We start from the raw sequence: 23,366 nt of genomic DNA, 5'->3' as shown, positions 1-23,366 counted from the left end.
ATCAGATTACTTTAGTTACGCTCACCTTGGGTTTACAATAACACCGTGGTCTGTTGTCTGTTGATGAGAACAATGAGCCTCCACTAACACCAACGAAAAGTCCAATTGCTCACCCTCTGGTCATATTTAAGGTCAATAAATGAAAGGTGAAATCAATTTATGCTGGTGGGAGGCTAAAGAGAGCAGAGCGAGGGGAGAGGAAGCAATACTGTGTTGCAATTAGTGTGTAAAAAGTGAAAGACAAGTTATCTACTCTGCAATGGCTCTAACTTCCTTTATAAGGTCTGCTATAAGGCTATATCCTAATGTTTGGTTCGAGGCTAAAGGTAAATATACTTACTGTGGAGTGGAACACTTTCCCTGTGAGAGAAGAATGACTCAGTGATTGTGTATTTACTTTAGCAGCCATTATGCGCAGCGTAATCGAGCATGTCTTTGATCGTTGCTTAAACCTCATCCCTTCGTTTACTCTTTCTTAATTGTTAGCATGTAGCCTACAGCTAGAAAGCAAATGGTTCTACTTCCAAAACCAAAAGACCTTTTCAGTACCAAACTACATTGTTGTGTAAGGGTACACGTTATGGTAAAAAGCATTTACTTACAGTTTGGAAATCCTTAGTGAAACTACATTGGAATTTAGGCTAACTTTAGGAGCTCTTTCCTGGGAAGGTTTACACTTCAGCAATGAGACAAGACACCATTACATTGCCACATCCGGCAATTACTTTTGTCAAAGACTTACAGTTTATAGCATAAACATAAAAATAATATAATTTAAAAAAACACAACAACATTAAAACTTGCCCAATATTGCACCAGTTTACCTTGTACTGCCAAAACAACTTTAGATCCATCTAGGCATGGATGTGGGGCCTCGGGGATGTACTAGGATGTAGGCAGCTGGACCTGAAGGTGGTACTGGAATTTGGAGGTCCGGTGAGTGTCCTGGATTCTCTATTGTGTTCCTCAGGCCATAGGACAGTGTTTGCATTGTGGTGTAGAGCATTCGAAAGGCTGTGCCATGACAGGGTTAATGGGTGGAGTTTGACCTAGTCCCAACAAAGCTTTTAATTCAGCTGCACTCAAGGTTCAAACCCCGATGGGAGAGTTTGGACTTCGTTAGTTTTTTCCAGAAAAAAGAAAGCATTTCCAAACCATGATTAACATTCTGAAAACTTTAACCCAACACATGACCTATCCCTAAACCGAGTACTACTGTTTCATAAAACCAGTAAAAACTGAAGATGAAGAAGAAAAAAAAATCCAGCTAAGCCTGGAAATTCACTTCCAAGGCATGATAAAATTTTGATTAGCAGGCAGCATGAACTAAGCTGGCTGTGACTACTTTTGGTTATGTACAGCATATTTCTGTTTCTTTTAATGCAGTCTTCACTCAGTTGATGATACTGTGTAGCCTCTGTTATCACTGTAAAGCTGGACAGGTGGGCAACAGTAACTATGGCAGATCTTAGTAAATGTCACTGCTGCTTGTGTGTGTGTGTGTGTGTGTATGTGTGTGTGTGCATGTGTGTGTGTGTGTGTGTGTGCATGCCCTTCCATGGGCAAACTAAGATGCTGGCAGCCATACTTTTATACTGTGTTTGATCAGGCTTGCCAGATTGTACACAGAAACACCCCCCCCCCCCCCCCCCCCCCCGCCCCTCCGCCAATATGCACATAGACACTGAGATATCCTCACTAATTAGTTTAGCGAGGATTTGTACGACTGTATATATCACTCTTTTTTAATACATCAAACAGCACTGAAAGAAGCTTTTAAGTCCAAAATAAATCACCGGACAGAAATAAACCAGGAAAACAGCCAAGAGCTCAAACTTTCACACCAGGGATCCACCAACATGTCCCAAATGTGCTCTCTTTTTTGTCTGTTCTTATCCTCTTCCATCAGTTTCTCTTTTTTTCCATTCTTTGTGTCAGCTTGAGCCCATACCTCAGACTGCAGCCAGTCTCCTACATTTAAGAGCCTCTGCCCCTCCCAGTGGGACGGGGAACGGTGAAACACCCACCGCATCCTCTGCCATGTGAGACACACTGCAGCACGGTGTGCACAGCAGAGGTGTCAAGGTCTGCTGGCAGACTTTGATGCTAAATATAGATTGGCTCTGTGTACATAAAGGTCAAATTGGGGTTAGAGGTCACCTTGTTCATTTATTCTCTGTGGCCATGTTCCAATGGAGTGAGACACATAATATCTCCCAATTCCAAGCATCACTATTACTGTCAGTTTACCATCAGCACGAGCTCTGGCCTCTTCTCACTCTCCTTCTTGGTCTCTGCATTATGCAGTCTGACATCAAGGTGCATTCATGTTAGCTGTTTTTTTAGCAATAAGTGATGCATTTGCTACACTAATGTCATTTTCAGTTAACAGAGAATTTATATTTATAGAGAATTTATATCCAGATTTAAAGCCTGCTTAGGGGCTCTGTGTCATTTAGGTTGGAGTTTAAGGAGCTTTTATTTGTAAAGTTTCACTTTCAGGTATGTGCACTGCTCCTTCCATCCGCTTCATGTTGCCTTCATTTGCCATTTGGAGCAATTTTTCTTTTACTATTTTTATGCACTTGCACAGGAGGATGACGTTTCCATTTTTAGGCACCTCTAATGGGCTCAGTCGCTTTTGCAAACGCAGCACAACTGCCAGTAGACACCAGATCTGCTGGAATCTGCTTTGCTGTTTTGTGCTAAGGAAAAATTGGGCAAGATGTGCATCCGTGGAAATCACTTACCCGGAACTCAACATCAAAGATGGCGCTGAACTCTTCTCTAATTTCCTCTACTTAAGCAAACAGCAAAAATTGTGCAATCAGAAGCATTTTTATCAGGCATGCAGACTTCATGAAATTTACTGTACTGTCAATTTCTCAGTATTTATTTGTCAATAGGGCATCCTTCTGCCCATGCCATAGCTTCTGTTTGATGAAGGTGAATAAGACAATAGATACTGCTTATATACTGGAGCTGGATCACAACTAGAGAGTTTGGAGTTTGAGGCTCAAGATAAGGAAGAGTTTTGGTGCTCGAGTGCTACTTGAAAACAATTATTGTTAAAGAACAGAACAGTGGCTAGTGGGTGCAGGCAAAGAGGGAAGTGGACTAAAATATACAGCCAGACGTGGAATGAGTGGAATGAAAGAGTGAAGGAGAGTTGAAGGGGAGGGGAGTATCACAAGACAGCGAGACTCCAGGGACTTGACTTCAAACTGCCTTTACATACCGTTTTATAGTAGTCCTCGTCCTTGTGACATTCACTCTCTGTGTTTTACACACACTGTGTCTCTCGCTGCCTCTCTCACTTAAATCCCTTGACTTGACTACACAAGTCAACAATGATAAAGAAATTATACAAAAACAAATTAAATATTTAAAAAGAGATTAAGTTATTTAAGGTATTAAGTGGAGAAGATAGTGACAGAATTTTTTTGTGTTAAAAAAGGAAGCTCTGTTAAAAGCTTTGACCAAATCACATTTACGCCCATAAGCAAAGACAGTTTTTGTTTGGCAGGATTTTTGTCTATAGCCAGTCTTGAGCATCAGTATTATGGGATATTTCATTTTAATATTAAACACAAAATCTCTGTGTGTTTGTTTCTTTGTCTACAAACTCCTGCTTGACCACCAGGAGTCCAGTAAACAAACTTTGCACACAGATAGAGCTTAGGCCCCTGAAGGTTCTCATCTACATCACGCATTAGGATGTCAATATGCTGCCTAGCAACCACCTAGTAACAGGCTAAAATAACCCATTTTTAGCATATAAAGAACATCTACTGCTTGTAGTTTTTCATTTTTGTCAGTGAGGCTTAGTATTGTCAGTTTGCCAACTGCACAAACAGGCCTAACAATGGTTGGGTACATTTTTAGAGTCATATTAGAATATTGTATTGATGACTTACAAAAACAGGTTGAAGCATGTGATGATCTCCTTTTTAACTACATTTTAAAACCATGCTCATCTTCTACCCATGCTTCCTTACTGGTCAAAACAATTTTCAAATACAGTCATATTTTAGCACCTGTGAAGCTGAAATTTTTAATCTAGTTATAACAATGCAATTACGATAAAGCACGCCTCATTTGGTCCAGATAGGGTGGACAGAGGTCAGCTGAACAGGTAAAACAAAGCATTCGACTGGTTCTTACAACCAAAATTTTAGGTCCATAAGATACATTATTACTCAGTGTAATTAAAGTCCATCCTGACTGATGTAGATGATGTTGATTCAGCCAAATGCACGCTCACTGCATGTGGAGGCATCTGCTCTAATGCTCACGCTGTTCACGTCTATCCTTGCAGTTATCGTCACATGTAAAAACACAAACATACACACTCTCCTCTGACCTATATAAAACACAGTGCAAGCAGTCCATCAAGAACAAAGAGCGCCAGCATGCATGCACGCATATTCTGTCTGTCTTTGTTTACAGGTAGTGGGTGGTGGGGAGTTCTAGAAAAGGGGGTTCAATGGGGGAGGGGGACCACAATAACTAACTACCACACACACACACACACACACACACACACACACACACACACACACACACACACACACACACACACGAGCCCCCCTGCGAGTGCATGTAGAACCCTAAAAGCCTATCCTGTTCTCTTTGATGGCAGCTAATTGGCATCCCGCAACACAAATACAGATAACAAGAGCTCGCAGATACATTCCTTTATGTCCTCTGACAGCCGAAGCACAGAGACAAAACCGCTATTAAAACTGATATATAAAGCTGTAATTTTTCCAGATCTGCTTTGCCAAGTTTGAAAATGCCCCGGAGCCAAGTCATGGTATTCAAATATTAATGACCACATTAAATATAAGGCATATATTAATCTGTGCTGAGAAAGAAAAGAGAAAGAAACTACAGAGGAGAACTCAATTTAATTCCCAAGATTTTCCCATGTTCAACGCTTCAGCAAAACGAGCTGCCGCAGCAAAGGCAAATACACATCAGGTGTCTTTTTTTATCCACCTCTGAACAAATAAGCTATGAAATCCCCCAGTCGCTGCCCCACTTCTTTATTTCACTTGAGAAAAGATCACACTGAAGGATGTTCCACTGTAGAAACGGATTCAAGTGCAACTTAAACGAGCCGCACATCTGCCTGCCTGCCATTTTTTTCTGCCTCTCATTATATCCTCTTTTCTTTGTCAGCAGCGCAGACTCACAATGCTCATTTGCAATCGGCCTTTCACGAGGCACCGTGCTCTCCTCCGGACTGGTGTGTGTGAAAGAGAGCGAGAGAAGGGGGAGGGGTAGCGGTGGAGAATCGTAACCTCCTCCTTTGATTTCCATCCCTCCTTTGCACTCCATCTTTTGCTCTCACACTCAGCCTCTCTCTTCTTTTCATTCTCCATCCCACCTCACTTCAAGGAGGGACAGCGGTATCTATTATTGTATATGAATGTGGATGGGGAGGGCCTGAGGCAAATTGGCTGTAACATTCCTTCAGTGGTCAATCTTTGGTGATGGTCTGGCCTTGTCTGACGCTGCTACCTCCCATTCTGCTCCTGGAAAAGTCTCTTTGTCTCCTCTCGTGTCCTCACACACTGCTTGGGCTCTCAGCAGGGTTCAGCGGCCATAGCCAGAGCTGTACCTGTTTCTCTCCAAACCTTAACTTTGAAGCGTTAATAGATCTTTAAAGCTTCATCTAAACACGCTGCCTGACTGTTAAACACACACCTCACTTGTGCACTTGAATGCAAAGTGTTTCCTTACTGAGGCGTGTAAGTTATTTTGAAAGAATTCACACACACAACATCAACTATTCAGCCATTTTTGCCCTTCCTTCCTGCTTGTAGGTGCATGACGGGTTTCTGTGGGCTGTATGAGAAGTTGACATGCCACGCAGTGGTCAAAGTTCAACCAATCTGACAGTGTGAGGAGCTCCCAGAGCACTTCAACATACAAGAGCTCCACGAGGATGATGCAAGCCCAGCATCACTCTGGTTGTCTCAGTAAAATAGCCAGCGGTATTTTTTTGACAGGCTTTTTGGATTCTTGGAGAAAACAGGCGTTTTACTGAGAAAGATAATCTCCATGAAGTGACGCCACTTTTGATCTTCAAAGCTTGAATGCAATCAGCACTGAGACTAACGAACTACTTGAGCGTCATCGTCGCTAAGCTGCTGTGCTCACTGTCACGGTGTTTAATATCGCTTGCGGTCATGTTTAGCCACTTGTTAGCAAACTCCTTTCTGGGACACATAACACCTTTGAAATTTACAGGTCAATTATTTACCTACATATTTAATGTTGTAGTGCAAAGCTTAAAAAAGTCACAGGTTTGAGGTCTTCTCTTTCTAGATGAAGAGAACTGGAAGTACAAAATGCCAAATTTCTTGGTTTTAGGATTTTGAGACACATGCTCCGTTACTTTTTGCGCGAGATCGAAATTAGCAGCCATGATCATAGAGACTACTTACAATTAATGTTAGTATAAAAAAAACAGATGTATCCTGTGATACCACACTTATCTGCATCTGGCAAGAAAGGACAAACGAGAAAGTGAACAAGTCAAAATTGCAGGTGGTGAGAAGTGAATGATTGGCTGCATAAAAAAGAAGGTTGCAGAAAAAGTGGAATCTGTGAATCTTCTAATCTGTGTCTTCTCCTGCCCCACCTATAATCCTCTAGTCTGAGTCTCTACATATCAGCTGTCAGGTTGCTGAAAAAAGCAGCTAGAGTGCATTTAAACACTGTCCCCTCCAGCTGGCTCGTCTAACAGTGTCTGCCATCTGGAGACGGCAGAGTAGTCTGATATTTGATTAACATGACACTGATTCACGATGAGGCTCATGAAGGGCAAAAAGACGAGTATTCATTGATTTGTTTTGACCGTTTCCAAATGAGGACGGAATGATTAGCACTTCATAAAAATTTGTTCCCAAATTGTGTTAAACAGAAACACAAATTTTTCAAATAGCTTTTCCTAACCTCATTTTTTGGGGGATGCTTACATTATTTTACTTTGAACATAGAAACGAAATTATTTCACAAAAATCAAAATCTACCAGGGTCAAAATTATTAGCTTATTGCTAATATACAGTTGTGTATCCTTTTTGCTGGATAACATCCTGCAGTTGTTTGTTGTAGTTTTTATTTGTAGTCTCACAAATGTTTCCTGAGCAATCCCAGCCCAGTCTTCTTTGGTGAATCTCTCAGGCTCCTCCAGATGTGCTGGTCTTCTGGCATGACCTTGGTCTTCAGTTCACCCCACAGATTTTTAATGATTCAAGTCAGGGACTTTGTGCAGGCCAGTCCAGAACTTTTACTTTAATCTTCTGCAGGTAGCGCTTCACCAATAGCATGTTTTGGGTCATTATCGTGCTGGAAGGCAAAGTGACGACCCAGAACCAGTTTTCCTGCTGACAGCTTGAGGATTTCTTTTAAAATCTTCACGTCCTTTTTTCTTTATGATTCCTTCCACTTTGTCGAGATTTCCAGTTACAGAAATCCTAAAGCGTTTCATTGTAGGGATGCTGCTCTTTAGCTTGTACACCTCTCCCTTCTTTCTCTAAACTTAAGCAGCACCTCCCTGGCAAAAAAAAAAAAAAAGCTTTATGAGCATCAACAGTTCTCAATTTTAAACTAATTTATGTTGTTTTTGCCGTGATGCTTTCTCAAGCTTCAGCCCAAACCCTTGCTGAAGTTTTTATACTGTGTGTAAATAGTAGATAACGCTCAGTTTGACCTTGATTTCACGAGCTTTGAGCATTACAAAGTTAAAGCACATCATTGCACAGTGCTGGTTCATGCTATTGCTCAATAAAAAGGTCTGTTTTTTCAGGTGGCTAATTATAATGACCCTGGTAGTTTTTGTTTCTGTGTCCAAATATAAACAAGTTATGCTTTCTAAAGAAAACTAGTACGATTAGAAAACAAATGTGGCCAATAATTTTGTCCTCTGTATATATATTAACACTGTAATAACACAGATCAGATTTGTGTAAGTAAATTCATCCATAAAGTTAATCATATGAATTATTTGCTCAAATCTTGAAACAGTTTTACGAAATTTTGTGCGTGACATGCTAGATAGCATCCTCATCTTACTGAGTCCCTGAGACCATTTTTCCTTCATTTTTACTCATCTGTATAAAAAAATAAACTAAATGTATTTACTTAAATGTTAATCAAGCACATTAGTCATGAGGACCATTTTTACGCCTCCTGTAACACTGCAGTATTACTCACTTAGTGGTGATTGGATTTTGAAATGAAAAGTTGTGCACTATAAAGGTGGATGCATCTTAAACCCTCGAGCTGTAAATATAAACATGTATGCTGGAAGTAGAGATGAAAACTGAAGTTTGTGCATGGTGAGAAAGCAAACAAGTGGCATGTAGCTTTAATGGAAAAGTGGACCATTTGATTAGCAATTAGCAGATTTAAAAAAATAGTTCTCCATCAAAGTGTGTACTTGAGGCCCTCAAGCAGGGGTAAAATTAGATATCTATTCTTGTCTGGTAAAGGCTCAAATAGTTACAGCTGCAACAAAAAGGGCTCGTGTGAGAGCTCCACAGTTAGGAGCAAGAATAAAGTTCACAATAAGTCTGCAAACTTAAACTGCGCTTGTTAAGTGGATAAATGTGTAAAGGCTACTCACTGAGTTTTCTGTCTGCACCGAGCTGCAAACTCACCAGATGTGACTTTGCATATTAAATTCTTCTACAGTAAAGACGACAGTTTAACACAGATGAACACTAAACACTGCCACAACACATTTAATCTGTGGTTTTTACATATAGCGCCTGTGGATTGGGCTTTAGTCTCTTGGGTTTAGTCTCCTTTGAAAGGCTTGACCTTTGCCCTTTCACTGACAGAATAAACATTAGACTCCTGAATTAGTCCATGACTCCCCGATAAGGTAGAAGACGCGATTCCATGATTGCACAGCACTTTAACACTGCTACAGGAAAGTAAATGCTTTGGTGTCCCCTCGTGCTCCAGATATTGAGCGAAGTCCATCTATCCATCCCACCTCATTGATAACACCAAACTGTGCGTTGCCATGAGAATAAGAGGCTGTGTTTCCCTGGCAACTATTCTGCAAATATCCTGCCTTCCTCCTGTCTGCACTCTCCCCTGATTCAATTCAATTCAATTTTATTTATATAGCTCCAAATCACAATGACAGTCACCTCAAGGCGCTTTATATTGTACAGTAGATTGTACAATAATAGATACAGAGGAAAACCCAACAACCATGTGACCCCCTATGAGCAAGCACTTTGGTGACAGTGGGAAGGAAAAACTCCCTTTTAACAGGAAGAAACCTCCGGCAGAACCAGGGTCAGGGAGGGGCGGGGCCATCTGCTGGGACCGGTTGGGGTGAGAGAAGGAAGACAGGATAAAAGACATGCTGTGGAAGAGAGACAGAGGTTAATAACAGATATGATTCAATGCAGAGAGGTCTATTAACACATAGTGAGTGAGAAAGGTGACTGGAAAGGAAAAACTCAATGCATCATGGGAATCCCCCGGCAGCCTACGTCTATTGCAGCATAACTAAGGGAGGATTCAGGGTCACCTGGTCCAGCCCTAACTATATGCTTTAGCAAAAAGGAAAGTTTTAGCCTAATCTTAAAAGTAGAGATAGTGTCTGTCTCCCAAATCCAAACTGGAAGCTGGTTCCACAGAAGAGGGGCCTGAAAACTGAAGGCTCTCCCTCCCATTCTACTTTTAAATACTCTAGGAACAACAAGTAGGCCTGCAGAGCGAGAGCGAAGTGCTCTAATAGGGTGATATGGTACTACAAGGTCATTAAGATAAGATGGGGCCTGATTATTTAAGACCTTGTATGTGAGGAGCAGGATTTTGAATTCAATTCTGGATTTAACAGGAAGCCAATGAAGGGAAGCCAAAACAGGAGAAATATGCTCTCTCTTTCTAGTCCCTGTCAGTACTCTTGCTGCAGCATTTTGGATTAGCTGAAGGCTTTTCAGTGAGTTTTTTGGACATCCTGATAATAATGAATTACAGTAGTCCAGCCTGGAAGTAATAAATGCATGAACTAGTTTTTCAGCGTCACTCTGAGACAGGATATTTCTAATTTTAGAGATGTTGCGCAAATGTAAGAACGCAGTCTTACATATTTGTTTAATATGTGCATTGAAGGACATGTCCTGGTCAAAAATGACTCCAATGTTCCTCACAGTGTTACTGGTGGCCAAGGTAATGCCATCCAGAGTAAGAATCTGGTTAGATACCATATTTCTAGGCTTTTCAGGGCCGAGTACAATAACCTCAGTTTTATCTGAATTAAGAAGCAGAAAGTTAGCGGCCATCCAGGTCTTTATGTCTTTAAGACATTCCTGCAGTTTAACTAATTGGTGTGTGTTATCTGGCTTCATGGACAGATAGAGCTGGGTGTCATCTGCATAGCAGTGAAAATGTATGCTATGTCTTCTAATGATGCTGCCTAAGGGAAGCATGTATAATGTAAACAGAATTGGTCCTAGCACTGAACCCTGTAGAACTCCATAATTAACCTCAGTGTGTGAAGAGGACTCTCCATTTACATGTACAAACTGGAGTCTGTTAGATAGATATGATACAAACCACGGCAGCGCAGTACCTGTAATACCTACAGCATGTTCTAATCGCTCTAATAGAATATCATAGTCAACAGTATCGAACGCTGCACTGAGGTCTAGCAGGACAAGCACAGAGACGAGTCCACTGTCAGAGGCCATAAGAAGATCATTTGTAACCTTCACTAAAGCTGTTTCTGTGCTGTGATGAGCTCTGAAACCTGACTGAAACTCTTCAAATAAGCTATTCCTCTGCAGATGATCTGTTAGCTGTTTGACAACTACTCTTTCAAGGATTTTTGATATGAAAGGAAGGTTGGAGATTGGCCTATAATTAGCTAAGACTGCTGGGTCTAGAGATGGCTTTTTAAGTAAAGGTTTAACTACAGCCAGCTTGAAGGCCTGTGGTACAAATCTCTGATGAGATTCGATGATGCAATGGCAGCAGCAGCAGTGTTAATAGTTACACCAGTCAGCGGGTAAGAGTGCTGGAGGTGTGCAAGACGCTCAGTCAGTAAGATGAGCTTAACAAGCTTAAATGAAGACATAAAAATGGAAAGAAGAAAGCAAGAAGCACCATTCACGGGCTCCCAGACTGAACAGATTGTTAAGCGTCTGTATTTTAAATGGTATTACTCCATCAAAACCACCCTGGGACATAGAAAACGTCTATAATCCACAACTGTGTGTGGATTACAGCTGCTTTTAGTGTATGGTCTAAATATGTGAATCAAATATATATAATGCTGTGCAGTTGCTTATGGTAAAAAGAATTGTTACCCGACTCTGCAGATGCTCATTAAGGCAGCTGGAGTAGATTGTCTACCAGTCAGAAGGCTGGTGGTTTGACTCCTCCATGTCTGAATATCCTGAACCCCAAGTTGCCCCTGATGCATCTATTGGAGTGTGAATGTTAGATTAGGTGCTTATGTAACAGAGGTGAAGGTAATTTTTGCACAAGTGTTACTAAAGGAGGGAAACCCTCCTCAAAAACGGACGGTGCAGTGGAGCAGCCAAGGGAATGCACTGAATTAAAGACTGTATAATTAAAATATAATTTATTATATTTAAACAGTTAAAAATGTAAAATGAATTAAAACAACCCTGGCCAGGGAACAACACAATAAACATTAATAAAACACAACCTTAAAAACCCAGTGGCGTCTGCCACGGTATAAAAGTCACTCAAAATTAAAATTCCAGGCAAGCAGTGTGCAAGGGGGAAACCCGGCGGCGTCCTCGCCTTCCTGTCCGTGTTCTCCACTCGGGCCGAGCTCTTAACTCTGCCCGCCGCTTCCTTGTAACACGCCAATCGGCACCGGCCTGTCTCGCCGCGGAAGGTAGAGCACTGTCTCAACGCCTATAGTTCCCCGCAACAGCGTGATCTGGCCTCCAGTTACTCCAGCAGCCGGAGCGCTCTCTCCGATCCCTGCTCGCTGGCGTCGTCTCCTCGTTCACAGCCCACGCCAACCTTTACCAGCCCTCTGGGCTTGCAGGTGCCACCGCCTGACACCATTCACTCCGCCACTGTTGCCTGTCTCTCAAGCCTCCCCTCAAGCCTCCTTCTCTGTGGTCTGCCAGGCCCTCTTATTGACCTCTGGGACCTCCCAGGTGTGATCAGGTTCATAATCAGGTAGGGGCGGAGTCTTTCCAGGACAAGTCACCAATAAATACCATAAAAACATGCAATAAAACTCATAAAAATAAACCAGTGTACAATATTAAAACATTAAAAAGGTAAAACACAGCAAAACATGCATAGTAAAAAACCCTAGATAACTTGTCCCTTTTCCACCCCGTGACACAAAAAGCACCTGTATGAATATGTGTTTGGGTAAAAATCTAGTAAAAAGTGCTGTGAGTGCTCAGTTAATGTAGAAAAGAAATATACAAGGCCAGCTATTTATTCTGCCTTAGCCTGCCAACAGCGGTATGCTCTGCAAGCCATTTTGCAACCCACCCCTAACTGAGCTGCATGTTAATGCTTTATCTGACTCACTCAGGCAGTTTAAATAAATACAGATTAAATTAACAATCTTCTTTGACTGTCGTGGTCTTGACTGACCTGTTTTCAGTTTCTGGTCAAACCAAGGTAGCCTTCATCAGTTAAAAACAACTAGATACAAAGTTACTGGCTATCTAAAGAAACAAGCATGGTTAAGATAAAGAACAGAGCTGAAGGAGAGTGAGTGTGTGGCGAAAAATCTGTTATTTGTAGGTTTAAACAAAGGCTTGAACATTTTTTGGATGACGTCACATGTTCAGTCTGGCCAATTATAATCATATCACAGTCATATTTGTTCCTAATTTGTTGCCGTTACCAACTCTTAACATCTTGATATCCAAATAAACAACACACTACATTCCTGTTTTTCCCCACATTGTCTCCACATGTAGTTGAAATTTACGCCGACTCCCCTCCCTCTGCTTTTTTCTTCTTCTTGTTACCCTCCTTAATCTGTTTCTCTGTCTTTGTCAGGTTGTGGGTGCTGATGCTGTAACCACTGTTTGGAGCTGACAAGCCCTGGTTGATGCAGTGAAGTGTTCCAGTGGGATAAACACAAGCAAAGGTAGGAATGCAAGCAGATAACTCGGAGAAAGAAAAACAGAAGCATACAAAACACCATTCGGGGAAAGAGGAGAGGCAGATTTTCTGAATAAAGATTGGTGAAGATGAGAGCTGAACGAGTGCAGTCGCTGCATCCGTTGCATACAGTACAGCTGCTAAAGGGTTTGATTCACAGACCACTGAATACTCAGTTAGTGACAGAAAGATTGTGGTTAGAGACAGAGAGGGAGAAAGACAGAATAGAAAGGGAATGCGGATGGTATTATTGGTGAGTTAATAGAGGTTAGGCTTGGCAGTGCCATTCCTGTGCTCACTAAATCCACACTGATGAAGCTCCTGGGCTGTAACAGGAGGAATCTTTCAGTGAGAGCTGAAAGGAGGCTGGGAGGCTTAGCGCTGACGCTTGGCTTCCAGTCTGGACCAGATTTGCTTTTCAGGCCCATGTGGGAGCCGGGCTGCGTCTTTATTAAGGCTCGAGGAGCCCCTCGCTTTGGTGTCTCTTGCCGGACTACAGTTGAGAGCTGTGTGTGCTGTGCGGTTGCATAAGAGAGGCACTTTCATCCACTCAAACGCCGGCAGACTGCAAACACTGTGCGTGTGAGAGGAGCTGCAACCGGTGGCCACCAAAGACACACTTCCTAATTTCACAGAGTGCTGCGTCTCAGCGCCCAGAGAGTCCATCTGTGATGCATCCAGTGGCTTCGTGGAAAGTTTTAATAGCAAACATGTGTTTGCGCTACCCTATCACCATTTCCATTCTGCCACTTGGATTTGTTTGCGCCCGAGGGCCACCAGTGAGGCTGAATGGCACCTTGACAGAGATGTGCTGCGACAAGACAAGGCCAAAGAAGCCGGGAGAGTGCTGCTGAGTGGTGAAATAGGGAAGTGAAGCAGAAAGGAGAGCTGAAGGGGATATTTTTGAGGAACCCATTCTGACGTCAGAAACAAAAAAAGAGAGAAGAGACTTTTCTCTATTTGAGTAGAAATGATATAAACGCACACACAAAAAAAGAGAGAGAGAGACATCTTATGTTCTGTAGACTCACAAGCTTACAACAGCAAAAACAAAACAAAAAAAAAGCCCATAGAGCAAATAGAAAAGGAAAAAAACCCACAGGCCTTTAAATAGATGTCTAAAAAAAAGAGAAGTGTGAAGTGGACAGACTGAGGGAGAAAGAGCGAGAGCAGAAGTTTACATCAGTCTCTTAAGACAAGCCGAGAGTGGAAACTGGTGGAAACCATCGTGGGACTCCCGTTGTCACTCTGGGATTTACATACAGGAGGCGAGGACGTGCGAGAAGAAGCTGAGGACCAAAGACAAACGAAAAGGCCACACACTCATAGGAAAGCAGGGTAAGAGGAGAGAGGCTGGCTTTAAAGCTTAATGAATTGCGTTTACCATCCGTGCCACAAAATAAAGACCAATCTCATGAGTAGTAACAAGTGAAGCATCGGATCGCTGTTGTGAGCGATTGACCCGGTGTGCGAGTGAGCTGGATGCTGTTTTTTTTTTTTTTTTCCTTTTTTCTTCTTCATCTTCAGCTGAGAAGATATTACCAGGCCAACAGTATCCTGGCAACCATCAGCCCAGCTCTGCTCTCGGCACGGACCACATGCTGCTCCAGACTCAGTGTGTGTTAATGTGTGCGTGTGTGGCTGTTGTGAGGCTGACACGCACCAACACTTCAGAGAAATCTTTCTTTGCTTTATGCGAGGTTGTGACGTGGATCTCAGCTTGACTTCGCCTTTGTAGTCACCTTGTCAGGCCGAAGATGAGGATCGGTTATTCATATATTCACGGTGTCGGCTCGGTTTGCATCTCTCGGAGCAGGTGGTGGAAAAGTCAGGTCGGAGACGAGGTGCGTTTTGGGCCAACGCTCACAGGTTACAGCCGTGACTCAGCACACAGCCGCGTTTAAGCAATTTACCTGCAGATGGAGCAGACACAGAGTACGGCAGGTAACTGCAGTCCTCGTGTGAAACTGTCTCAGCGACCGGACAGTGTAACCCCATCCCTTCCTCTGTGCTGCAGTGCAACACCCGTTCTTGCTGAGTAACAGGGAAAAGACTGTTGATACATTTAATTTATTTTCTGCAAGATGGCATCTAGAGAACATGCAAATGCCGGCTGTAGCTTATTCTTGAAGCCGGAAACTGATAGACCTCAGCTGTGAGCTAACACAGCACATGCACAAACACAAAGGGCACGGCAGAGGAAGTGAAACTTGGCAGCCGCTTACCTTCTGCTACCAAAGCGAGCAAGAAGCAGGAAGACGATTAAAGGCGACCTGTTATGCTCATTTCCAGCTCCGTGCTTTTACTGTAAGAGCAGATGCATGAGTTAAAAATAATCGTTATTTAACTTATATTGGTTATGAGGACAGATGTCTTGTGATTGGATGCCCCTCCCAGTTAAGGTTTGAACTGGGAGGGGCATCCAATGCTGACATATAAAGGATATCTACTCTCACTCTCAAAGTACTCTCTCGTGCGTTTGGCTAAGTCATGTTTCTTATCAACATTTATGATTTTTAAACTACTCAAAAAATTAAAGGAACACTTTCATTGAAGTGTTGGAATTAAACTTGTGGGATATTGATCTGCTCGGTTTAGTAGCAGAGGGGTTTTAATCAGTTTCAGCTGCTTTGGTGTTGATGAATTTAACAACAGGTGCACTCGAGGGGCAATCATGAGACAACCCCCAAAACCATTCCTGTTTTGGGGGTTGTTCGTAGCTACTTGTAGCATGAGGCATGGTTGGCATCAACATAATACTCCAACTCCTCCAGGATGGCACATCAATACGTGCCATTGCCAAAAGGTTTGTGGTTCCTCCCAGCACAGTCTCAATCAGACCTGATCTGACCAAACAATCATGAGGGTGGCTCCTGAAGCCAGGTTTGCATTTGCTATAGAATACCAGGATTAGCAGGTCCATCACTGGCGCTCTGTGATTTTCACAGATGAGTGCAGGTTCACCCTGAGCACATGAAATAGACATGAAAGGAAGTGGAGAAGCTGTGGAGAACATAATGCTGCCTTTAACATCATTCAGCATGACCGATTAAGTGGTGGGTCAGTGATGGTCTGGGAAAGCATATCCATGGAGGAACACACAGACCTCTACAGGTTAGGTACTCCCATTAGGTATCAGGATGAAACCCTTACTTCCATTCCCAGACTTTATGCTGGTGCAATGGGTGGTGAATGACAATCTCCAACTTCATGTGGCACGAGTATGGAGGCAGTTCTTGGAGAATGAAGGACCTGACACCACTGACTGCCCCCCTTGCTGTTATAGGCAAAATGGAGTAATCTGCTCTATAATTTACTTGGATAATTTACTTTGATTTTCAGGGTGTCTTTGAATTCAGCTCTCTGTAAGATGATCATTTTCATTTCCATCAAACAATGTGGGATGCTTTCATGCCTAACACACTACAGAGTCAACATCAGCATAGAAACATCTGATGTGTTTTTTAAGTGTTCACTTAATTTTCTTGAGCGGTGTATATACAAAAATAAGGTGCTTCCTTAACGGCATAACAGGTCCCCTTTAAGGAGGATGACTTTTTTTGGTGTCTTTTGCTCTAAACTTCCTGTTTAAGCAGTTTTAACATTTTAAAAATCTTCTTGTTCCACAGTATGAAATGTTTTGTGCACGTGTTACTGAAGCTGTGTGTGATTCAGTCAGAGGTAAATCATCAGCATTATTTCAGACACAGAAATAAAATTCAGCTGGCACATCTGATATTTTCATTGAGATGTGGACAACTTAATGCATATGTACTTACTAGTAGTTTGGAGCATAGACGCTCCTGTTAGTGTGATAAGTGGCAGAAAAAGAGCCTCACCAGTTGCCAAATTGATCTTAAATGGGCCAGACCAGTAAAGCCGTTAAACACCTTGAAATTATTATTTTTTAATTCTATGAAATCATTCTGAAAACCTCTGTATTTCATGGAGAAATAAGCTGAAAAGCCCGAGACTTTATAACGTACCTGTCTGACCACAAATTTTATCTCTTGAGCTTGGATCCTTGGGTTCACGCTCTGGCATCTGGCCCTGTGGTCTGAAGAAGTATCTATAGACTGCTGTATATAAAGAGCATTAGAGGGGAGCAGTCTGCACATGGCAGGCTTTTAGTGGGTTACTATAGTAATGTAAATGGATTAAAACCACCGCTCAGCTCGAGCGACTCCCAATGAGTGAGCTAAATGATTCATGGCTGGATTTGGGCCGTGCTGTAATTGAATACAGCATATGCGTATCGGACACAAACTGCGATCGGTGTCATCTGTGACTGGACGTCCGGCTTCGCTCTGCACATATTGCTTAGACAGAAGGATGCAGAGGGGAAAATTAGACAAGTGCAGATGGGTAAGAAACTAAAGTGCGTCTGCTGCGTCCTCCATGTGCCGGTTGTGTATTTTGATGCAGGTTGCCAGATCCAGGGTACTGTATGCATTTTGTTGTTTCCTCCCGTCCAGGTCGCCAGCCATGGGGAACCTCATTAAGGTCCTTGGCAAGGATTTAGAGAACTGTCCACATTTTTTCCTGGACTTTGAAAGTAAGTGGGCGCCAGGGTTGCGTGCGTGTGTCCGTGTGGTTGAATTGTGAGTGTGTGGAGTGGAAGTGTGTGGCGGGGAGGGGGTGGGGCCAGCTGGTGGTGATTTGATGGAGTGTTGTTGAGGGTGTGGTTTGTCATTAACAGACACTCTTTAGTCCCACTCTCCACACGAGGAAACCTTTGTTTCATGAACTTGTCAGCCGTCCACAGAAATCAGATATGATAAGAAGCCAATAAACAGAAACAAACCAAACCAACAACCTCAGAGACTTGACCGTAAAATAGAGAACAGTGACCACAGGTAATTGAAAGCAGCACATGGGGTTTTTGTCTCATAGAAACTCACCTTTTAAAAATAAATCTGTTTCACTGCTCCAGTTTTGAGTCACATAGATGACGCGCAGCTTTCATAAAGCGGATGCAAACACTCCGAGCTGCACCAGTGCTACGCAACCAGCTGTACTTTGCATCAAATTATACCAAACTAGAAACAATCTGTTTTTATTACACAGTAAACAAACACAGTCATATCCTAATTACACTGCAGTTATGGGCTAATTAGAACCTGTGCATAATGTTTCTGGATCCAAAAGTATTAAACCTAATTACATCAGGTTTGGCCTTTATTACAATGGGATGAAACACAGAGCAAGACTTTATTCTTTCACTTCATTTTACCGCACGGTTCTCTTGTAATGTGTTTCATTCACACTCTGGATGGGTCCAGTGTTCAGACAACAGAATTATGATAGTTTGGCATTTAAAAAACTGTTGTTTCATTCTCAAATTTCTTTGTATCAGTTTAGTTTTAGTTAGTTTCCAGAGTGGGCAGGGTGAACATTTGTTTTAACACTTTACAAAGGCCCTCGCAGTACTGCAGACATCACAGGCTCAACAAAGCCTCATCAGGCAAGCTGTTAGTGGTTTATCAATGAGTGTATTCCTGTTTTACAGTTTATTTGTATTTTAAAATAACTGATTTTTTTAATCACCTAGTTTTAGCTTTTAGTTTAGTTTTAGTTAACTATAATAACATTGCCTGACTAGTTTTAGGCCAGTGTTAGGCTGTTGGAGGTAATCCTATAACACCAAGGGCAGCATATTTTATACACGAATGTTTGAGATCAATAAATTGCATGTGGAGGCAGAATGCAGGAAAACTGATACGAGCTCACTAACTCAACAGGACTTGAACGCATCAAGATGCATGTGAAGCAGTTATAATGAGCAACAAATGGCCTTGTAATAAAGTAAAAACATGGTCAACAAAGGCCCAGTAAATGTCCTCTGAGTGCAGTGTTTTCAGTGTCAACCAGTAGAACTGGATACTCTGGATCTGACAGTATATGGAGTTTCTAACTAGATCATAATTAAGGTATTGTGTCTAATCAGAACATATTATTCCTAGTGTTTGTCTAATTTGATAAAAGGAAGCACAGCTGATTAAGTGTTATTAATGCAACAAAAAATAAAGTGCGCCCCTGAAGTATTTTTTAAGTCGTTATCTTTATATTTCATGACTTTATTGCAACTTTTGATTTAAATTTTCTGCACCAGACTCAGGTAGTTTCTTGTATTTGAGTCTTAATGAGTTTCCTGTCTTCCAAAATAAATAAATTCAAACTGTTCTTGTGACAAACTGTCTTGAGTTTGAGGCTAGTAGCGCATTCCTGCGACCTTTGATCTTTAAGTTTGATTGCTTTTGGAGTCGGCACCTCCTCATGAAGGACTATTTTATCTCAGAGGAAACAGTGAGAGTGGGATTAAAGACGTTCTGCGTCCACGTTGTCACGCTCCACCCAGGACATACTCCCATCATGCCATTCCAACAACGTCCTCTCATCCACCTCGACACCCTCACCTCTCGCACAACGCACACCCACCTACACCTCACAGGCACGCACACGCGCGCACAACCCCTCCCAACACCCATCCCCTCATCACCCACAGACTTCTCCCCTCTCTCTGTTCCAGGGGGCTCATGGGAAACCTCCTGAAAGTGCTGGCTTGCGCCGAACTTGAGCATGGCCCAATAGTTTTCCTTGACTTTGAACGTGAGACCATCCGCTTCTTATTTTTTTGAGTTATCCCTTTCTCTCTGTTGCTTCCCCCCTCCTCCCTTTTATTTTTTGGTCATATCATCCATCTTAGCTGACCATTGTGTCATCTTTAGGTCCTTAGTTATATTTTATTTCCTCCTCAGCTCTCCCCCTCCTCACCCCTCCTCCTTTTCTTTATCTTTTTGATTTCTGCTCTGGGGACCGGCATTTGAAAGGCATCTGGCTTTTTTCTGAAGGGTCTTACTCATGCACGCTGCATCCTATTAGACGCAGACAGATGCACAATAGCAGGGTGGCACTGCAGCAAAAAGAAAATAAATTCATTAATGTTAAAAACTGACAACAATAACACTTTGCTCTCCAAAGCTACAAAGAGCTGAGGAGAAACAAACAGAGAATGCCAGTCCTGTGTGGGTTTCTGTTGCTCGGGGATGACGATGGCTAACAAAAAGTCTATCGTCATCCCTCCACCTCCTCATCTCCTCATCCCCTATTGTACGTCTAATCTATTTGTGGGTGTGAGTGTGCGTTAGGAGAGTGAGACTGATAAAGAGAAGCTGAAGTATGACTGCGAAGAAAGGCTAATGATTTCACCTCTGTCCCCTCTTTTCTAATTTACCCAGTCAGTGAAGTATGAACTTTGCAAAGCATCCATCCTAACAAATCTTTTTTTTTTACTTCATTACTCAGTGTTAAAATCTTTTTGTAGTTCATGTCAATTTATAATTTACTTTGTTAGCAGGCTCGGCATTTAACACGAAGTTCAGTAAGCGAGCTGACATGTTTAGAGGTTTTCTTGAATTGTTGGGTATCTTTGAGATTCAGATTTTTTTGTTCCTCTTTTGATGAGTTTAAAAAGCTGTGAAAAAACATCTCCAGTGAAGATCTTAACACTGATTATGAATTTTTAAGATGTAGATGTTTTGCACTGTATCCCCAACATGCTCTGCACCTCCTCAAACATCCCCTTCTCCCTTTTAACAGCTGCCTTCCTCCCCCCTCTTTCTTTACCCGCTGTTACAGTGGGAGTGGGAGAGCTCACTGCTGGCAAGAGACGTCAGCCGTCAAATAGGTTGAATTTCCCCTTCGTGTGTCGGGCCTGTGATTCACTTTACTTCAAAAGCGAGTTGGGATGAGTCAGACTCGGGAATGGCAGCTTTGGGAGCGTCCCTCCCCCTCCTCATCCACCCCCCTGTGCCATCTGTGAGCTCTCCTTCTCCACCTGGAGACACACACTCACCTCTGTCACACAGCTTCAAGTTTGGTTTCTCGTTAAACTATTTATAGCTCGGCGCTGATCGCACCTCCCTAACACCATTTGAAGGATAAGATGCAATTCTGACCACTGACAAAAAGATTATCAGGATGGATGTCTGGACTGAGCTGCTGTCTGTGAAAATCATCAGTCAGCTTGAAGTCATCCTCAGACTGAATTATAGCAACCTCTGTGTCTTAAAACATCTGAGGGAAATGGTTTGAGAATCAGGGAAGATACTGCTCTCACCGTGAAGCTGTAATCAGCCAACCTCGGAGAGAGAAACAAACTTGCACACATTGTAAAAATCCCCCTGGGAGCACGACTAAATACAAAAATCAACAAGTGAAGCTTGAGGTTTATCAGAGTTGTGTAATACTGTGATAGTTATGGCCAGATTTCCCATATCCATAATGAGACTTCTGTCACAAACAGTGTGTGCGAATCACTCACTGCACTGTGTATTATAGTTAGGGTCGTCCATTTTATTCAATTATCTAAATTTTGTGTCATTAAATTTATATCGACGACTCCCCGCAGTAATTCCATCCACTGCATGAGCTTTATATATGCAAAGTAATAAAATTAAGTAATTTAGCTCAATTCATTTTAATTTTTATGTTGCTAAATTACAACAACGAATGAACCATAAAAGTGAAGTCGAAACCTTAGACCCTATCCCTGGCTTTTTTCGTTATACTAGTGCATGCTAACACATTCTCTGCTCCGGGTTCATATCATTAACTGTATATTAAAAATGGACATCACAACTGTAATGCAACCAATTGTTTTCTGGAAAATAATTTTTTTAACGCCTCTAATTTGGCATTTTGACTGTCAACCTTCTCTGCTGATCAGCTAATACTGACTGCTAGCTAGCTAGCTTAGCTAATGAGGTGCATCTGTTATTTACTTAGCCGTACTTGGGATGCTAATTTGGCTAATTTGGCTAGCAAAAGACAGGGTTAAAACGAAATAAAGAAAACTACACAGCAACGCCTTTTAGTAGAACCAAAAGTGTGGGCTGGATATGAATGAGAAAACTATATGATCACAATGTAGCCTTGCCTGAAGTATACTATGCTGTATTGTTTGAACTACAGCTTACAAAATGAAATCATTCTGTATTAAGGAAGACTTTAAATTTGCAACTCAGACCATAAATAGTTCTTTAGCTAATAAATCAAATTAGCAGCAGGATAATTGTCTGTAAAGATCTATAATTGATTAATTTTTTCCAACCAAAGGTGTCCCCCCTGCTGGCCAGTATAAAGAATGCAGGTTTAAGGCAGTTCAAGACTGATACCTGAATATGTCCATCTTTTATATAGAACTAATTTAGCTTACAAATATGAGGGCGTTATCAATCACAAGATCTTGGCATAATAACTGTATTTAATACAAAGCAATTATGCTATACTTAATTAATACCAAGTAAACATAATGTGTTGTTTACCAGAATAATGAAGGGGGGCATTAGAGAGAATTCACTAATGTTGCACTGCTTGCTGTGCTTATAATGGCAGCTGGTGTGCACGCAGGACAGCAAATATACCTTGATTACTATTTCTCCGCAGGGAAGCAGCGCCTCGGGGTGCAAAAATAATCAGCAGAGCTACCACATGTAGCGAGCTGCCTGGGCACACTCCCACTCTTTATACCTGAGTCAGAGGCAAGAAAAACCAAACACATCGCTGACTCAAGAGAACCCCTCCTAATTGTGTCCCTGTAAGCACTTCATCTGTCCTGCGTGCATACATGAACGAAGCAAAAACTATGACTGGAAAAAAACTGAGATAAAGACTGAGCATGCCCAGAGGTTTCCCTCTCTGCTGCTTATTTTTTCTCACAATTAAACTTAACAGTCATTAAAAAAATCATTTCACAGACGTGTAAAGGGAAAAGGAGAGTGAGAAAAATCTATAAGACTATTACATCAGTCTGATTCTGCTGTTACACCTACCCAGGCTTTGGTACATTTATGCTGAATGGGCAGTGGACATGAATGGTTGCTTTTACAGCGACTGCAGCCCATCAAAATGCAAAACTCTGTTCCCTGACACGAAGCCGACTTGTTATATGAGTAACCACAAACCTCGCTGTGTGACAGAGCGCTCTATGAGTGTCCTGTTATTGTTCTACCTGTAGGTTGTTTATTGGCCAGATTTTAACCTTAGATATTTACACATGCAATGATTACTCGTTGTCTTTCTAATTCTTTGCTAATCTCAGGTTTCTATCTGGCCTTCTAGGACATCATCATCTAAGCTCCTCACTAATACTCGCTCTCCCTTTCCTCCCTCCTCTCTGTATCCCATCACCTCTGCTCTTGATATTTTCATCCCG

At 42.0% G+C, this 23,366-nt stretch overlaps 1 protein-coding gene across 3 annotated transcripts in view; it reads left to right on the top strand.

The window, feature by feature from the left end:
* fam49al (family with sequence similarity 49 member A, like) overlaps positions 1-23,366 on the top strand; it is a 39,322-nt gene that overhangs the window by 6,000 nt on the left and 9,956 nt on the right. The window contains exons 2-4 of one of the 3 annotated variants that reach the window (XM_085395233.1): positions 13,046-13,136; positions 17,626-17,705; positions 19,680-19,759. In XM_085395233.1, the coding sequence (XP_085251359.1) occupies positions 19,687-19,759 (73 nt within the window). In that variant the 5' untranslated portion in view covers positions 13,046-13,136; positions 17,626-17,705; positions 19,680-19,686. The remainder of the gene's footprint in view (positions 1-13,045; positions 13,137-17,625; positions 17,706-19,679; positions 19,760-23,366) is intronic. The other 2 variants (XM_085395234.1, XM_085395232.1) reach the window with 2 other exon arrangements.

This window comes from Rhamphochromis longiceps, linkage group LG22 (genome assembly GCF_057381845.1).
Source record: "Rhamphochromis longiceps isolate RC_006_pf linkage group LG22, R_longiceps_female_GT1.1, whole genome shotgun sequence".
Taxonomy (NCBI): Eukaryota; Metazoa; Chordata; class Actinopteri; order Cichliformes; family Cichlidae; genus Rhamphochromis; species Rhamphochromis longiceps.
This window is presented reverse-complemented; position numbering and strand designations above follow the sequence as displayed.